Below are 18,992 nucleotides of genomic sequence, written 5' to 3' on the forward strand. Positions count from 1 at the left end.
CTTTACCAATTTCTAACCGTTTGGTTGCAGTATACCAATATAATTTGCATTATGTTTTCAGAAGGATATATCTAAGCACTATATTTTCGGTCTTACTTACTGGTGTGTTATAATTATCTCTTTGTGATTTCTGCCTAACAAGTAGAGATTGAGATCCGTTATACCTACATTTGCGCCCTTTTGTTACAATTATTGTAATATATACCCATCTATTTTGATACTTGTATGTTGTTATCTTTGATCAGTGATTAATTGGGGATTCATGCCCATGATAAATTGAGATATATACACACTTTCCTATATATCCTACACTGATACTGCGGTGGGCTGCAAACTTTATTATTTGTAACCCCCCCTCCTTTTTTTTTTTCATACAAGGTTTAAAGTATCGACTATTTATCCTGATCGGTCCCAAACTGTTTATTCATCGGTTTTCGACCCTTCCATGAGGGTTGTTCAAAAAGTAATGCCTAAATGCTCATAACTCAAATTTTATTATAGATACAGATTTTAAAATTTGCAGTAAAATACTTTGAAGTCTTAGTAACAGAATGACTCTACTCAAAAAATTCACCATCTGCCCTCAAACATTTTCTCCACCTTTCAACCCAAGCTGTGAATCCACTTTGGAAAAATTCCAGTGGTTGGTGTTTGACCCAGGAACACATGGCGTTTTTAACAACCAAAATGTTGACCACGGAGACAGTATTTGAGAGGGCCAAACAGATGAAAGTCAGAAGGGGCCAAATCAGGACTGTATGGTGGATGTGGAATTATTGCCCACCCCATTTTGACAATGGCCGCAGATGTTGCCATCGAAGTGTGAGGTCTGACATTGTCGTGGTGTAAGATGCCATTTGACAGTCGAATTGTTGACCTTTTTTTGCGGATGGCTTCTTTCAGCTTCTTAAGTGTAATAATGTATCGATCACTGTTGATTGATTGGTTTTGTTCCAAGTAATCGATGAGAATAACACCTCGGAAATCCCAGAAGAATGTGGCCATGACTTTGTTTACGGATCGCTGTGATTTAAACTTTTTTTGCCTAGGTGAACTTGGGTGTTTCCATTGCTTTGATTGGGCCTTTGTTTCCGGGTCATAAAGGAATACCCAGGTCTCATCTCCTGTAATGACATTTTCCAAAAACGTCTCAGGGTTGGCTTCAAAGTTGGTCAAAAGGTCATTGCACACTTCCACCCTCTGGGCCTTATTATCCCTGGTTAATTGCTTTGGAACCCATTTAGCACATACTTTACGATATCTCAAATCTTTGATTAGTGTTTCTACAGTGCCATGGCTACATTCCAGTTCATCACTGATATCTCTGATGGTCACACAATGTTCTTTCTGAATCATGGCATTGACTGTGTGTCGGTTCTCTGCTGTCACTGCAGTTGATGGTCTGCCACCACGAGGTTTGTCGCACATGGACGATTCTCCCTATTGAAAACGCTTAATCCACCTTCTGACATTGCTATAGTCAATTGTACGCTCACCATACACTTTTTTCAGTCTTCTGTGGATTTCTGTAGCACTGCAGCCTTCTTTTTCCAGAAATTCAATGACTGCTCTTTGTTTCATCTTGGATTCCATGGTATTTCTTGGACTACCTAAACAAAACTACATATATAGTTAGCAGACACATTAAAGTACAAACTGACAAAGTTTCAAATAAATGTTGCGTATTATTTCAGAGTTATGAGCATTTAGGCATTACTTTTTGAACAACACTCGTGTGGTACCCCCAAGTTTGTTCCCAAATAGGAGTCCCCCCAATATTTTTTCATTATGTATGTACACATAGATATACTGCAGCCCCATTCCATTTAATAGGCAGGTATAGTGACCTTGCTCTCCCTGAACCCCACTGAGCATGTGCAGACAGGGAGGTAGAAAGTGCCCCTTGGTCAGCGACCCATTTTAGGAGGGAAAATCCTGCCCCATTGATTGGTAGCCTGGGTGTCCAGGAAGAGATCCCTGTAGGCGGCCTGTTGCTGAGTCCCCTCTGTTCACTCATAGATGCTGGACCGACAGGGAGGAGTTTGAGGGAGAGTTTATATAATACCTTTCTCTAGGCTGTCAGTGCTGAGTCTGGGGAGAATTTCTGAAGAATGATTGTCTGTGAGGAGTCTGGGAGGAATTTCTGGAAAAGGAGTCAGGGAGGATTTGTCTGTGGAGTGCCCCTGGATTTATAAAATAGGGGTACAGTAACCCCTCTCATTTACCCTGGATTACAAATACTGCACCTGGTGCTGTCTGTAATGAGTTGCTGTGGAGTGCCCTTGGAGCTGTAGAAGTAAGGATGCTATAACTTTAATGTTGCCCTGGATTACAATTACCAGACTTCATATTAGCCCGGAAGGCTGCCTGTCCAATCTGCCAGGGGAGGTGCTCTGATGCTGGATGCGAGTCCCTGGAGGAAGCTTGCCTGGGGATTTGCATAGAGCACCCTGCTTTGGAAGAAGCCCCCTCTGAATGAAGCACTGCCTCCCTAAGTGCCTGTTATCAGGAGTCACTGCATATGGTAGTCTGCGCATGCTGGGAGAGAAGAAGAGCTGCCTGGGAGGGAGCTCTAATCACTCCATCGTCGCAGATGAAGCCCCAGCTGAGGAAAAGGTCCCGCCAGTGATGAAAACCCTGCTGGCACCTGCACGGGCAGAAGAAAAGACAGCCCCAGAGGAAGAGTGCTTCAGGATTCCTCCTGCTGCTGTGTGTGTTTGCTGGACAGAGCCCCTGTGGAAAAGGACTTTGCACCTGTTGCTCCTTGTAAAATACCTGCTGAGGTCTGCAGCTGGAAGCTCTGGTGCGGTGCTGTGCATCCCAGAGTTACCCTGGACATCGGAGGAGGCTGAATAGCCACTGCCAGGGGTGAGATCATACCAAAACCTACCTATACTCTGTCCCTCCACAGCTCCTATCTTCCCTCCATTAAGGCCCTGCCCCTCTGTACACCTATCCTATCTGGGTCCCCTGGGTCTATTGCATTATCCTTTACCTTGTGGCTAACCAGGATTAGGCTGGGAGACTAGGTTTTGTGTAAAAGCTGTGACCGGGAGTTAGAATCCCACACAACTGGGTGTAGAAAGGAGTCATAGTGTTTAAATTAGGTAAAGTGTGTGTGTAGTGATGAAATAGGGGGGAAGCAAAATATAGGTCACCCCCTCTTTTTCCCAAGAAGTGTATTGGTGGTCATTTTCTTTCCTGTGAACCTCTGGCTCATGTCCAGGAGGGGACGTGACGGATGGGTGTCGGCTCATGTCCGATGCCACTGTGGGTGATGTACAAAGTCTTTTATGTCTAGCTTTAAAGTAAATGTAATGCCATATGATATGTATTTGGCTCTGTTTACTGTTTGACTCATGTGTTAGCTAAAGTGGTTGATAGTGGTCCTCCGTGGCCCTTTATCTGTTTATAGCACTCTGTAAAGCCGTTCACTGCTCACTGTGTTATTATGGTAAATGCTGACTAATATTTTGCTTGTATGAAATGGTTGAATCTTTACTGATATTGGGGTTAATGTAAATTGTCTTATACACTGCTTGGCCCGGTATCAATTTCAAAGTCATTTCATGCTGATGTAATTTATATTACTTGTGCTGTCATCTCATTAGCAAAAGGTGCATGCTTACTGTGAATCTGTTGCTTTGGCAATACCCGTGATGTAATGTACATTACTTGTTTATTTAGCCCTGTGTAACCCCGGCTGGCAATTCTGGTAGTAAAAGTTGCTTTATTGTGCTTGGGCCATTTACTCTGCATGAACTGTTGGCCGTTACAGCTGGAGGACTACAAGTACCAGCCTAACTTGAAGTTGCATTATTGTGCTTGGGCCATTTACTCTGCGTGAACTGTTAGCCGTTACAGCTGGAGAACTACAAGTACCAGCCTAACTTGAAGTTGCATTATTGTGCTTGGGCCATTTACTCTGCGTGAACTGTTAACCGTTACAGCTGAAGAACTACAAATACCAGCCTAATTTGCAGTTGCTTTATTGTGCTTGGGCCATTTACTCTGCATGAACTGTTAGCCGTTACAGCCGGAGAACTACAAGTACCAGCCTAACTTGCGTGTGCTTTATTGAGCTTGGGCCATTTACTCTGCATGAACTGTTAGCCATTACAGCTGGAGAACTACAAGTACAAGCTTGGCCTGCATGTGTTTTTTTTCCCCACGTTATTCCTCAGCAAAAAGGGAGCGTTAACACAGACTATATTTTTAAACTATAGGCTGCTGGTGCACTACTGATATAAGCCTAACCTGCATGTGTTTTTCCCACGTTATTCTCAGCAAAAAGGGAGCGTTAACACAGACTGTATTTCACAGCTATAGACTGCCGGAGCACCATTGATTCAAGCTAGACCAGCAGGATTCATATTTAGGTCTCTCATTTGTTTTTTTGGTAAAATTCTGCAGGAATTGTGGTTCTTGATGGTTTCACATTGCTTGCCAGCTGGGGTCACCGGTAGATGACGGGGAGGTAATAAATAAATACTTTGTCATTGAATAGTGTAATTAATTTCATTCCATCTGTAAATGGTAAATATCTCCTGTCATTTGTTGTTAAATATTAACAAATAATAAAATTGCATTGCACCTTCCCTCCTGTCTGGTCATTGTGTCTGCAAAAGGGGAATACAGGCTTGCCTCTCTGTCACGGTGTGTCCTATCTGAACACGGGGAAATCGGCCACCGAAGCAATCCGAACACACCTGAACCTGGTGCTAGTGGTGCAGCACTGTACAAACCAGTCAGTACATCACACTCGTGATGTGATTTTGTATTTTCTAGTATAGTATTGTATATTTTTGTTAGTTACCCTTACGAGAGAATTCATTTTAGGTTTTGTATTAAACGTTAAGTTTTAGCTCCATTAAATTTATCATCTATCTATTATACATTAAGAGAAATACAATACAGACAGCATCTAACCCACCAGAGTGCTAACACATGCACAGTAGACACAGTAGTCAATGCCAGAGTCTACTGTGCCGCATAGAGGAGGGGACCCGTACAGTAGGTCTCATTCAGACCCGCTGTACGGGTCGCAAGCGGGTCGATGTTACCCAAATGCGCATGCGCACGATGGAGGCTGCTCCGTCGTGCGCATGTGCGAGACCCGGCGAGCAACGGGAAGCCGTCGCTCGGGGTCTCGCACCAAAGGGGGCGTGCTGTCGATGGTGAGTGACAGCACGCCCCCTTTGGTGGGCGTGCCGGTGGCGTGGCTGCCCAGACGGAGGCGTTCCCATGGGAACGCCTACCGTCTGGGTCCGGCCCCACTGACATCAGTAGTGATGTCAGTGGGAGTGTTTTTGGCTCTGATAGAGCCAAAAGCACTCCGGGCTTTTGGCAGACGAGACCCTACCACAAGGGTCTCGTCGCAAGCCCGATGGTCGCGATGGTCTTGACCATCGCGACCATCTTTTTGGCCGCTCGCATAGCTGTGAGGCCGCTCCAAACTTAACTAGGACGGCCCTGATTCAGAGCGAGCGCTCTGGTCAGAGCGTCCGGCTCTGAATCAGGCCCAGAGACTGCACACTGGCCCCTCTCTTTTAAACTTCCCCTGGTGTGTAATTTACCAACTGATGTGGATTCGGCAGCATGCGGTCTACCAATTGATGTTGTGCTATTACACTTTTGCTGAATGATCTCTAAAGTCCCCCAAGTGTAATTTTGAACGAAAACAGAGCATTTGCGTATTTAAGTGACACAAATATTTTGATCACAATTAGCCAGAAAAAGTGTGAATTTGGTCCAGAAATGCATTCAGACGGATGACCTGCATAAAGATATCTAAATGCTATAGTAGGTTATTATCACCATTCTAGCATCAACCACCATGGAAAGTGACGTGGATCTTGTTGCAGGAGCACATACGCAAGCGATTGAGCGTTCATGGGCCCCCATTTACTAACGAGTTTCATCACCAAAATGAGTGATACATTTCACTGTGTATGATAAATGCTGCTCCAGCCAATCAGCTCCCAACTGTCATTTTTCTAACAGTTGACAGTTGGGAGCTGATTGGCTGGAGCACCATTTATCATACACAGTGACATTTATCACTTGTTTTGGTGATAAAACTCATTAGTAAATTAGGCCCATGGTTTGAAACAATAAACACATATAAAATGTTTTGTCATTTAGATAATTAAATTGTCTTTGCACACTACATATGTTCCAGGTTGACTCCACGTTATTAGTAGAAATGAAAGTTTCCATACAGACTGCACACTATAGTACAAACGTGGCAGTAGGCTGTATGCTATAGTGGCAGATTGAGAGATGGAAGGATACCACATAAAGATGCACTCTCTCTTACTAATTCAAGTAATCAAACAAACATTAATTATAGTGTGTGAGGTATATTAGAGCATTAGAAATTGTGAAACAAGTCAGAGATCAGTAAATAAATCAATGATAAAGTCCCAAGGACGGCGGTTCCTCTAAGACAAATCAGCACATTTATCCCTCAGGGCTCTCCACATCTTCCCTTTAATTATCATGCAAATATATTCCGTTTTTTTTTACATTGAAGTTTGTGGTAAATCGCACTATTTTGTAGTTCTATTATAAATGGCTTTTGTGGCCTTTATTGTTGTCCCGTTTCCTATTCAATTATGCCAAATAATTCTCTAGGAAACCTGCTGGTATGGTTTGGGATGTGCTTTAAAGCTGAATAGAAGTAGAATCATATGACTACATACATCATAGGGCAACTTCTTCAGATATACTGGACCCCCAATTCCTGAACTACGTGTTTTGGGGCATTGCCCCTTCTCCTGGGTGAACCTGATATTAACTGAGGTAATCGAATACCTTATTGTCTTTTCCCACTACATAAAGTGCTATGAGGGATCTTAGTATGTTCTCTGCTTATATAGTTGTTTGATATTTCTGTTATAATGTGACATTTCTCCCTCAGGGCTCTCCACATCTTCCCTTTAGTCATCATCTAATATTTTCAGGGTTTTTTTACATTAATGTTTGTGGTAAATCGCAGTATTGTATAGTCCTTTCCATCATAAATGGCTTTTGTGACCCATATTGTTCTTCCGTTGGTGCCATCTTGTCTAGTTGCAAACTGTTGTATTACTACCACACTGCTCTTGCTTCCAAAATGTTTACATGCAGTCTGATTTCCTTGTATTACTTTGTCTTACTTGAATCATAAACACATTCAGCCTGGTTCTCCCCTTTCTCATAGTGCCTAATACAGTATTTTCAACAGTCCAGAGACTTTCTGGTGTTTTGCATCAGTCATAGATGTTGATCCCAAGTTCCTGGATTGTGATCACATAATTTGAGTAGCTCTAGTTGCAGATCTCTCATATGCCAACTTGCTTATGGGTATGGGAGATTGGTGTTTGAGGAATTCCCTCACTCTACTGAGACTGGATATGCAAGGCAGCTGTTGAATCTTTTGATCTCGCTCTCTCTTACCGACCAGATTCAGAGGTGGAAGCAATACAGATATTTGCGTAGTTGGCCGATGTCTTTTGTACCACGCATGCGTCTGAGGTAGTGCATGCATGTGTCGCGTTAGGTTACAGATGGCGGTCGTATGGAGTATATGGACGCAGAATGATTAACAGGCAGTGTGCATTTATGAGAGGTATATGAACCTAATGAACCTAAGCATGGCAGGTAAGCACAATTTTATTATTTTAATAATTTTTACTAAGTACTTCCATAGGAAACTTTTGGAGGGAACTTTCATAAAGCGCACAGTGCGGCTGCACACATAGTTTACCAGGTGGCAACAGAGCGCTCGCGACTGAAACGTTCTGAGGGTGTGCCATGGGCAAGTAGTAGGAGTTGCGTTCTAGTCTAAGTAGTACACATACACGGTACATGCCAACTTTATTCGCATCTCTTGCACCAGGTTTGGGGTAGGTATAACTGCTGATGACGGTTGCTTTTGCAGAAAGAGTACTGTGATCACACAGATGTGTATGACTCAGAATACGGTTATAGTTGCATTACCATTTCGTTCACTGCAAGCATCTTAAATTGTGTTTAAATTACAGTATGTGCGACTGAGAATCAGGCACATAGTGTTTATTCTTTTAAAATTAGTTTTCGTCAACTGATTCCATTCCTTATCTAGCAGGACTTTGATCACCTTATACTATAAGTAGTACTAGCGAGCTGCATGTAGCAGGTATTATAATATACCAATTGTTTTACTAAAATGTTTAATATACAGTATATAGGATTTTGGGGATAAAGCTTCTTGGTTGCTCCTTGATTTCTCCTTCATCCTGATCAGAGGAGCCTTCACATCAATGAATAAACCCTTCTGAGGAAACTTACTGTACATTATCCAGATTTATGCACATCTGTGATTTTATTCCCTTCAGCCCTTGAGTTGCCTCCAGTGTTCAAAGTTTAATTATCCAGACAATTATTTATATTATTCTGGAGGTTGCTCATAACTATCTTTCTGAGGAATACAGCCAATGCATAATGCTTATTTGTAATCATTAGGTACATTACACAAACATGATAATGTGTCTTCCTAGAGTATATTTTTTTCCTTCAACAGGTTCAGTAAGAGTAATACAGGTTGAGTCTCCCATATCTAAACATTCCGAAATACAGAATTTTTTAGCATGACTGAGATAGTGAAACCTTTGCTTTTTGATGGTTCAATGTACATAAACCTCGTTTAAAGCACAAATTATTAAAAATATTGTATACAATTACCTTCAGGCTTTGTGTATACTGTGTATATATAACATAAATTAATTTCATGTATGTACACAAACTTTGTTTGAGCCACAAAATTATTGAAAATATGGTATAAAATGACCTGCAGGCTGTGTGTATAAGGTGTATATAACACATAAATGCATTCTGTGCTTAGATTTGGGTCCCTTTTGCAAGATATTTCATTATATTATGCAAATATTCCAAAATACAGAATATTCCGATATCCAAAATACCCCTGGTTCCAAGCATTTTGGCTATGGGAGACTCAACCTGTACAATACTACATAAAACACTGTAGATATTTTCTTATTTCTTCTAACTGTTACTCCTAGACAACTCTAGAATGTATGTCCATAAGCATCTTGGGGTCAGATTCCAGCACTATGCTGCAGCCTGTCAGTAACGTTGGTAGTAAAGAAACGGTCTTCGGGACTCATGCTTTGTCCCGGGTGAGCAATCTGAATTGAGGCGACACCAGGACCCACTGGATGCTATCCACTAGGAAAGTCTGACTAAAAAAAGCAGACCTCAGTACTGTAGCTCAGCTGAAGAGACAGGACAAATACAAGGAAGGGATTAGGAGTCACAGTATATACGTTTTCGGGTTGTCAATGGTTTCTTGTCTCTACTCAGCTGACCAAGGATAATCCCATTTGTCAGGGCTGCCATAGGATCTGAGAAAGAAATGTAATTCCAACATTGCTCTGCAAAGTGAGATTAACTGGTGTGCTTACTCTGTACTGTGCTATGAACACCTCCACTCCTCCCATCTTGCTCGGTACACTCATGCAGTGACATGAGTTATTTGCAGTTTTATCCTTAAATATGCTTATCAGAATTCAGTAGAGTCACTTTTTTGTTTTGATAAAAACTATTTTTTTATAAAATATGTATATTCAATAAGTGTCATGAATACATACCAATCATCTCTCCTTGCTCATGAACCATCATACCCAAGTCTTTAAATATTTCATTTATTCCTCTGATATCCTCCTATAAAATCATACAAATATATGCAATTATTAGTTTTTTTCATCGAGAATGTTGCAATAATAAAACTAGTACAAGACCGAACACCCATCTCCGTAAAAAAAAAATAATACAGTAACTCATTCTTTTAGACAATGCTCGATTAAAAACTTTTCCATAAAATGTTTTGGGAAGGCAGTGGGTCACCATTTATAACCATCACCAAGGTAAGTAGCCATTTTGTTTGCTAGGTTAATGTGCACCAGGCATCAATAGACAATGGAGGCAGCCATTTCATGGGCTGAACATCATTCACGAAACTACAGCTCCTCTTTGGTTATGAAGTACTGTCACAGATGAAACTCGATCCTGTAAATCGAAAGGCTGCATTCTCAGGAATACTAGAGTACCCTACAAAGTGGTTGCTTCCATTATGTGTAGCAGGAGCAAATATAATATAAATATAATATAACACACACACATATCCACAACTGCTGCAGGTTGCCGATGTGGCCATGGCACCTCGCATACTTATACTCACCTCCTCGCAGCAAATAGCGTTCCCACTAGGCTGTTTTAGCGGGGCGCGGCGCCCTGCCCTCCTTCTGGAGGGCAAAAAGCACCCTGCCCTCCTTCTGGAGGGCAAAAAGCACCCTGCCCTCACAGCCTGCGGGTGCCGCGGGTGGAGAAATGTGCGGTGATCCCGTCACCGCTGGAGAACAGACGCCGGGCGTATGCGTCCGGCATCTATTCTCCCTGTCTCCGAAACCCCCCGTGTGCGTCAGTATGTAGTTGACAGGCGGAATTTTAACAATTCAAAGCAACACATTTTGGACAAAAAACATCTCTCAGACATGTGACAAAGTTTTTGTGGCTTCAGTGTAGTGGCTTTTTATAAAACCAACCTCAAGTTGATTTATAGCAGACTCGCGCTCTTCTATGAGACGCAGGTCTTCCTCTGTGATTAATTCTTCTTGCATTGTTGCCTGTGATTGGTTCTCACTGGAAAACAAAAAATGCATCATCCATTATACGTGCAATCCTAATAAATATAATGCACCCTAACAATGTTTTCAGTTCTTATTTAAGAAGCCTCAAGCTAGATTGCATTATTTATACCCCTTTTACACTGCCAGAAATAACCCGGGTTACTGTGCAGTGTGAAAGGGCCAGGTTGAAATAATCCGGGCTAACGACCCGGGATTACAATCTGAGTAACGAGTAGGGTTGAACAACGTGTTCAACCCAGCTCGCGGTGCAGTATGAATGGGTAGCCAGGGTGGATGAGAGAGGATCTAATCCCAAAGCACCGGCTCAGCACGTGAAGGCGGTGGCATCATCGACCCAGCAATTAGGCGGGTCGGGACGCCAGTCTGAAAGGGGTCTACTCCGAAATGGACCTGTGTACAAAATCCCAGGTGCGTCCCGGGTTAGTGGTGTGAAAGGTATATTAGAAGTGCTAATAATGAATCTGAAATGATTACCTATAAACCACTGAACATGGTTTTAAAAGTTCTCCAAATATCCACACTGATGAATCATATAGGGCATGGGCACAAAAGCGTGTCTTTATCCACATTTGCTGTGGGTTTTTTTTTTTTTTTTTACAAAAATCATGAAGCAACATGAAGTGAAAAAAAGCTATTCCTAACCCTGTTCGATATTTGAGAGCAAACCATTCCCTTATGAGTAATAAGTTGGGAGTGGCTTCCTGAAGTTTTGTGCAATATCCTCACTGGTGCTGCTAACTAAAAAATATTACAATTTATACAAATTTACTGAAAAAAATATATATTTATAGAAACATACTTCTGTAATTCTAAAACGTATATAAAAGAATAGTAAGAAAAAGTAGCAGTTACAGTAGAGGCAGGAACTGAAAATAGGGGCTCATAACTAAGACAATGGTATGGTGAATAAAATCTAATACTGTGTTTTACTGATATCTAATCTCTACTTACTGACAGGCCCACTTTTCACAAATTGTTTATGTTAAGTAAATCTTCCAACCAATGCCAATTATGAGCCAAGGAACTTAGATGCAGAAAGAAAACATACAGTAGCTTCCCCTCTATGCAACAATCTAATCTGAGATCCAGCTATAGTTCAGCCCTTTTTGTTTATTTGCTTACGATACTTAAAACATTTTTTTTTTTTTTTTAATTACCAGCCACAATCATAGAGCACACAGGAAACGTGAGCCAGCAATTAAGAATATTACAAATTATTTTTCCCATAAATTATTAAACCCATACCCACCACCCAGGGTATTAGGCATAGCTCAGGGCTGCTCCATAGGGGAAGGCACTTTTTTTTTTGTGGGCCACACAAATATGTGGACAGGCCTAGGGCACCAGCCCTGGCTTGTAAAGCCTAGCGCTGGTAGTGTAAAGTTCTTTGTACCCATGTGTGGACAGGCCTAGGGCACCAGCCCTGGCTTGTAAAGCCTAGCGCTGGTAGTGTAAAGTTCTTTGTACCCATGCCCCTGAAATTTTTCAACTACCAGCCTAGACTTAAGGCCTAGGATCAGTTATTATTATTATCAGTTTAGGCTGACCCCACAGAGATTTTTTCAGATTTTGTTATAAAAGCCCTGCAAAACCGATGTTTACTAAATTCCCCCCAGCATATATTCCAAACCGTTTCATGACTTACTTTTCCCACGTGACCAGTGTTCCATCCTTGTAACCGTCATCTGGCGCTCCTCCCTAAAAATTAGAACACAGTAGAAAAAAACTAAATGAAATAAAAGTCTAAAACTTTGTAACTTTCAGCCAAATATATAGTTTAAGAAAGAAACTTCATCATAAGAAAATCAAAAGACACCAAAATATTTCTGATAACTGAAGCAATTGGACCGTATCAGAATCAAGACTGTGGGCGGGATGTAATAGAGATCGAGTCTGCCGAAGGTGCGGGATGCAGACTGATCTCGATCGTATTTTTAAAGTTGCAGTCATTTACAGGGCAAAGCCGAACTGGCTGATCAGTCTGCATCCTGCACCTCCGGCAGACTCGACCTCTATTACATCCCGCCCTGTGTGTCAGATAATCTTAGTGTTCACTCACTTCGTTCAGGCGTCATTTTCTACCTGGGTCCACAACATGCAGAAAAAATTCTCACAAATGCAAAATCAATCAACCAAAGTAATCCGCCCTGTGCGCCATGCTTAAAGAAACAGCTTATTCCTAGCTACAGGAAAATGTTTGCATTGTTTATATAGGTGGCTGGTAAAAGGAAACATTACAGAGAAGAGCCTGTGTTCCCACAAGTGGACCAAATCTTAAATCGAGGAAGTATAATAAGATAACAAGGAGATGAGAGGATAAAGTGCACAAACGGCCCGAGCAGTGTTTATACAGACTTTGTCAATGCACTACGCTCACACTATGACCTAAGAGTCACTAGGAAAAAGAACCATAGCTCGGCCTTGGAAGTTATTAATGGCTGTGCCAGGTACATGTCTTTATATTGTGGAAATAACTTTATTTTAGAGCAATACATGGCTTCTTTGATAGGCAGCTTGATGCCCACCAGTAGCCTACATGCATCAAGATGCACAATACTTGTTACATGTTATTTGTGCTGAAAGACAGCCTTACCACTTATAAAAGGGTCAACATTTTCCAGGAAACCCTGACATTTTTGTGTTGAGTATGTATTTTGCAGTATCCTGAAGACTTTTGGTTTTTGTTTCCCAAATTACATGTGTGTATTTAGGAAACGACGAAGTGAATTTACAGTTATACTTGTGGAGAAAGATACATTTATTATGAAACACTAAGGGCTTTTCAGTGGCCAAAACAACTATTTTACCAGTTTCTGTTACTGCCTCTCTTTGTTCCACTGTAGGTTTTCTCTCTGAAGCAATCAGTTCTTCTATGCGAATACTAGAACAAAAGGGCAAGAGGGAGGCATTCTGCACTCAGCGGCAATTACTTCTTGCACATGGGAAGAAAATATGGCTGATATATTCTTTATCCCAGCCTGTAATTAGGGGATGAGTGACAACATGGAGAATTACTCATATATTATACTGTGTACTCTTATATTAAGGCTGGCACGGAAATAAAGATGGCGCTTTCTTTGGTGGTGAAGTTAGTGCATGAATACTATATATGTAGCACCTGTATGGTTGTTTAATGGGTCTCATATTAGCAGTCATATGACAGAAATCCTACAGTGCTCCAGGAAAGTACATCTGAGCAGCCATATTGTCCTGCAGGAGAACCTGGCTGAACTGGTCATTTTCTCAAAATAATATATTAATGCAAATATATGAAGGTAGTTTTTTATGGTCCACAGGTCTAAATGCTGAAAACACTCCTCAACATGTGGTCAGACTAATTCAGATAGAAAAAAAGAAAAAAAAAAAAAAAAAAAAAAAAAAAAGCGTTACTTATTCTATAGATTTGAAACAACTCCTCACACTCCAGTCTCTACAGTGAAATGATTGAGATGCTTTAGTTGCACAAAAAATGTATTGGTGCAATTTAATGACTGAACTTTTTTCATTAACTTACAGATACTCTGGATCCTGCGCGGACTCTGGCTACAAAGTCCTTCTCTTTCTCAGCGGCTAATCTTTGAATCTTCTGGAAATTCGTCAGTGCTGCGGAGAATTCATTCAAGAGTCTGTCTTTCTGCAGTTTCCTCTGTCTCTGCAATAACAAAATATCATACAGATTACAGGAGGAGAGACAGGCAGAGTTAAAGCTTTAAGGGCCCCATTTATAAACAAACTTAAATACCAATGGCATCTTTCATCCTAGAAGGCTTCGAGGATCAATGACGACCGCATCGCTCTCGCCATCTAAAGATGGTGAGAACGATGCAGTGACAAACACTGGTAATCTTAGATGCTAAATACAGAAAGGATGTCATAACCCCTTTAGCGTGCGCTGAAGGGGTTACACTTCATTTATAAATGGGGCCCTGAACACTCTATGCAGAAACCAATAATTGAACTACATGTTAGAGAGATTTCTGCCAAGGAAAGATGATCAGACAGTAGCTTTCATTTTCTAAACAGCACCATAAAATGACAGTCACAGATGTAAAACTGGGATATAGGGGGATGACACTTGGCACAGAAACAATAAAAAAAGCTGCACCTGATATGAAATAAATATATGGAAATAAATTGTTAAAACAGGATTACACTATATGGATTCTATTTTTATCTTGCATATCGATTGAAAACTATTTATTCAATTCTGAATCCAAATGACGTGTCAGAAAAAGAAACTTATCGCTATAAGGGAAGTACATACCTCCATATTGTTATTTTATATGGTATATGATATATTATGAATCTCTACAAACTGTTTCATTTATTGAATAGCCTTAAAAGGATTAATCTGAACAATAGAGCATTTGATCTGATCATCATTTATAACAGTATTACAGATATTTCCACATACATCTTACCTCCGTGCGCTACAAGTCACGTTAAACATAACGCGGGAGCTCAGTGAGACTCAGTAGTGCCGAGCGGTTTTTTGTGCGACTTTTTCCCTTCAAATGCGTCTTATTCGCAAAGTGATGCGAATAGGACACACAAGCAACTTCTGTTGATTAAAATCATATGCACCATGCCTATATTCTGTGTGTGACATGCATACATCTGTGCATTAAAATCTATTTTAATTGATATTTTAGGAACAGGAGGAGATCTTTTGGTTGCAGGTGAAGTAGATAAACATAACGTCCCAATAACAAGAGTCCTTAAACATCTAGTGTTCTTTTCACATAAAGAGGTCTGCATCAACGTAGTGTGGTTTATTCAAATTTGTTATACAAAAGAATGAATGCAGAAGCGTCATAGAGAGAACTGATCTGGGATCGAATGAGCAGACTACAGGCATCCCCAAACGGACCAGAACCTAAAATCTTATTCTACCCTGACTGCCTTCATGTTCAGGCTGACACAATCTCATTCACATTATTATTATCATTTATTTACATGGCTCCACAAGTGTTCCGCAGCGCCTTATAATGTACATAAACAAAAAGTTGACCAGTGTCTTACCGTACAACCAATACAATGCAGGACAAGGACATGGATAATACACATTGCTACATTAGCGACAATAACACCCACATAAGCTACAGAGCATAAACAACCAAGTGATAAGTAGGTTTCCATAATCTGAGGAAGATGGCAGCGATCTGTAAAACATACTGTATAACTGGTGTATTATTTTATCCTTAAATGCTCATTATCTTTAGTTTAACAAGTACATAACTTTGATTAAACCACACTACGTTGGAGCAGAGATCTTGCTTTAAAAAGAACACTAGGGACCAAATAAAATGTGAGAGTTGAGCAGTAAATTCTCACACTTTTCAAACTGGGCCAATGTAATAGATACTGCAAACGCTCATGTTTTTACACTCAAAAAAACTCTCACGATTTAAACTCTCATCCAGATGTTTTCCCATTTTGAAGGTAAAAACTCAACCAATGTGACAGTTTACTACTAAACTCTCACATTTTCTAAACTCTCACCTTATTACATTTGGTCCTAGATGTTTAAGGACTCTAGTTATTGGCACATTGTGGTTCTCTAATTCTCCTGAGCCCAAAAGATTGCCTCCCGTTTCTATTCAGTCAAAGGTGATTCTGGATTTCCCACCATCAAGTGACAGCAACATATACTATCAAAGAGTGGGGCGGATCTCGCACCAAACATCGGAAATTTATATTTAAAGTGAGGATTCTTCAATTATGTGGTAGTAATTGTAGATCAGTGCTACATACATCTTTAAATTACTTTTTCTCTGTTCTCTGAGGTCTTGTAGTGCCTCAAACCCCAACTGTGCTCTTGGCCTCAGATTATCGATACATTTCTTTACAGAAATTTTACATTTGATTTCTATAGTCCTGTCATTTTAGCGCTGGTACAACTGCAGACCTATGATACTGTGCTGATAAAGCCATTATGCCAGATGATTACATTTTTTCATTCCAAGTCCCCTTGTGGGTTGTATACAGAATCAGGGGCACACAGATATAGAAGTGCTGCATATCAAATTATTCAAACAGAGGCTGCTGGAGCGTCCTAGTCACATCGCATTGCGACTTTGGCCCGTTATCAATTAGGGGCGAAAAGACAGAAAAGTTTTGCCTGTCCGACTTTCCGCCTCATTCGCCTGGTTCAAAGGCGAAATCCTTCCATGTGCGTCCCTGCTTTTCGCCTAATTCAATTCCAAAAAAGGCGAAAATGGAAAGCGGCGAATGCAGAACAGGCGGAAAGTACTGAATAGTTTGGGGGAATCAGTCTGTACCCCAAAATAAGATGCACGGACACTGGAAATCAGTACAGATGTGTACTATTAGCCCTAATAAAGGTACTTTGTGTTAATAACCACTTTGTGTTAAAAGCTTTATATCTGCTTATTTGTAAAAGTGCTGAAAAAAGGTAGAAAACAGTATTTTGGGGTGAAAATAAATAGTCCTGTCAAATTCGGGGTACTTAAAAATGGGTGCTAGCATATTTTTGCATCTCTAAAGTGATCTTTTAAAAAAACTTGAAAAACCACCCTCATACATGCACCTGTAATCCCCAAAACACTTGGCCCCTCCTTACAGCAGCCCAAGAAGTCTATTTTGCTAGTTTTTATAGTTGTCCACCAACTTTTTAACTTTTTCGCCCCAAAAATTACATGTCTTGTTTGGGGTGTTCTGAGGTAATTTTTTTTTTTACTGATTTGTCCTTTGGGGGGCTGTCCAATAGAGTCGTTTCCCCACGTTTGCACCACAAAATAACGGTTTTGCACTGTTTTTCACCTGCTATTCATTGGATGTACTTTTACACCTATTACAATGCACTGAGTTTCCGCTTAGGCGAAATTATCCTGGATTTGAATATGGAGATACTTTGAAAACAGGCGGAAAGTCCAAATCGGCAAAAACTTTTCTCCAAACGGCACTTTTCGCATCTAATTGAATCCGGCCCTTTGTCGGCAAAAAAAGACGCCTGGCCCTAGCAAAGTAGCACAGGACCTGGCTGCTCGCACATGACAGGCAAGTCGCCATGCGCGGCGTATTGAGGCTAGATGTACGAGGACCAGGGCCGGTTTAACCATGGGGTGGATGGAGCTGCAGCACCAGGCCCCACATTCCCACATTACAATAGGCCCACAGACCGCCACTGCTGTACTGCTTTAGATAGGATTTTTTTTCCCTGCAACAGCATGTGCCAGCAGGCTGCGGTAGCTCGAGGCCCTGCCCACTTTACCATGGCAGGCCGTTAACCTCCCTGCCCAGCATCCTGCCATTGAAACTCTGAGCACACATGATGGCGCAGTGGTAAGCTTCTCTGACCCTCCCTGTACCGCGTCGCTCTGCATAGTGACTTCAGTGGCCAGTGCAGCTCCTCCTACTCACCAGACGTTATAAAGATGCCGCCCCATCAGCGTTGGTCCGGACTCGGTGTGCAGAAATAGCTAAACCCATGCTCTGTCTGCTCTGTGAAGGCAGCACAGTCAGTTGACTTATCTTGCTCCTGATTGAGTTGTTGGTGAGTCTTTAAGTGCTGGCTGCTGCTGATGGGGTGATGTGTGCCATGCTGGCTGCTGCTGATGGGGTGATGTGTGCCATGCTGGCTGCTGCTGATGGGGTGATGTGTGCCCTGCTGGCTGCTGCTGATGGGGTGATGTGTGCCATGCTGGCTGCTGCTGATGGGGTGATGTGTGCCATGCTGGCTGCTGCTGATGGGGTGATGTGTGCCCTGCTGGCTGCAGGCTTCAGCCTGAGCATAACTGTCTTGCACCCCACAATCACTTCTTACACCCCTGCGGCAGCACACAGTAGGCCCTTCATATATTTCAGCTCCAGAGCCATGTGGACCTTAATCTGGCACTGACGAGGACACATCTGTAGGTCTATTTGTGGTATCAGGAGTTCCTCCAGAAATATATTGCCATATAAAAAGGTGAATAGTGGAAAGCAGCTGGTGCAAATTTACTTTAACACAATTAGGCACGTTACACATTTTATTTACCTGCTCACTGTCTGCAGGGAGTGATGAAAACTCCTTTAGGCATTTGTCTGTGTCTTTTGCAAGTTTGTTTACGTACTGTATCTTCAGTTGTCTACAACAACAAAAAAATCAGCATTTATTACACATGTATTGCCTCAAAGAGGTCTTTGCAATATATAAAACTAAAAACAACATAATAGTAAAGCCGGGAGGACATTTGTACAAAGGTAGGCACCTACAATTAATTTTTGTTATGGCAATTTGGATTTTGTAATCGAGTGCTACACATTTTTTCGCTTGACGTACCATGATATATTCTAGTA

The 18,992-nt window shown here is 41.4% G+C and overlaps 1 protein-coding gene across 3 annotated transcripts in view; it reads right to left on the minus strand.

Moving 5' to 3' along the window:
* LOC148478152 (syntaxin-7-like) overlaps nt 1-18,992 on the minus strand; it is a 111,209-nt gene that overhangs the window by 17,620 nt on the left and 74,597 nt on the right. For all 3 annotated transcript variants that reach the window (XM_088455856.1, XM_088455855.1, XM_088455857.1), the window contains exons 4-8: nt 18,691-18,781; nt 14,206-14,343; nt 12,337-12,389; nt 10,587-10,683; nt 9,633-9,705 (exon numbers count right to left, since the gene is read on the minus strand). In XM_088455856.1, coding sequence (XP_088311982.1) covers nt 9,633-9,705; nt 10,587-10,683; nt 12,337-12,389; nt 14,206-14,343; nt 18,691-18,781 — 452 coding nt within the window. The remainder of the gene's footprint in view (nt 1-9,632; nt 9,706-10,586; nt 10,684-12,336; nt 12,390-14,205; nt 14,344-18,690; nt 18,782-18,992) is intronic.

The sequence above is a fragment of the Taudactylus pleione genome, unplaced genomic scaffold, assembly GCF_031769625.1.
Source record: "Taudactylus pleione unplaced genomic scaffold, aTauple2 ptg000674l, whole genome shotgun sequence".
Lineage (NCBI taxonomy): Eukaryota > Metazoa > Chordata > Amphibia > Anura > Myobatrachidae > Taudactylus > Taudactylus pleione.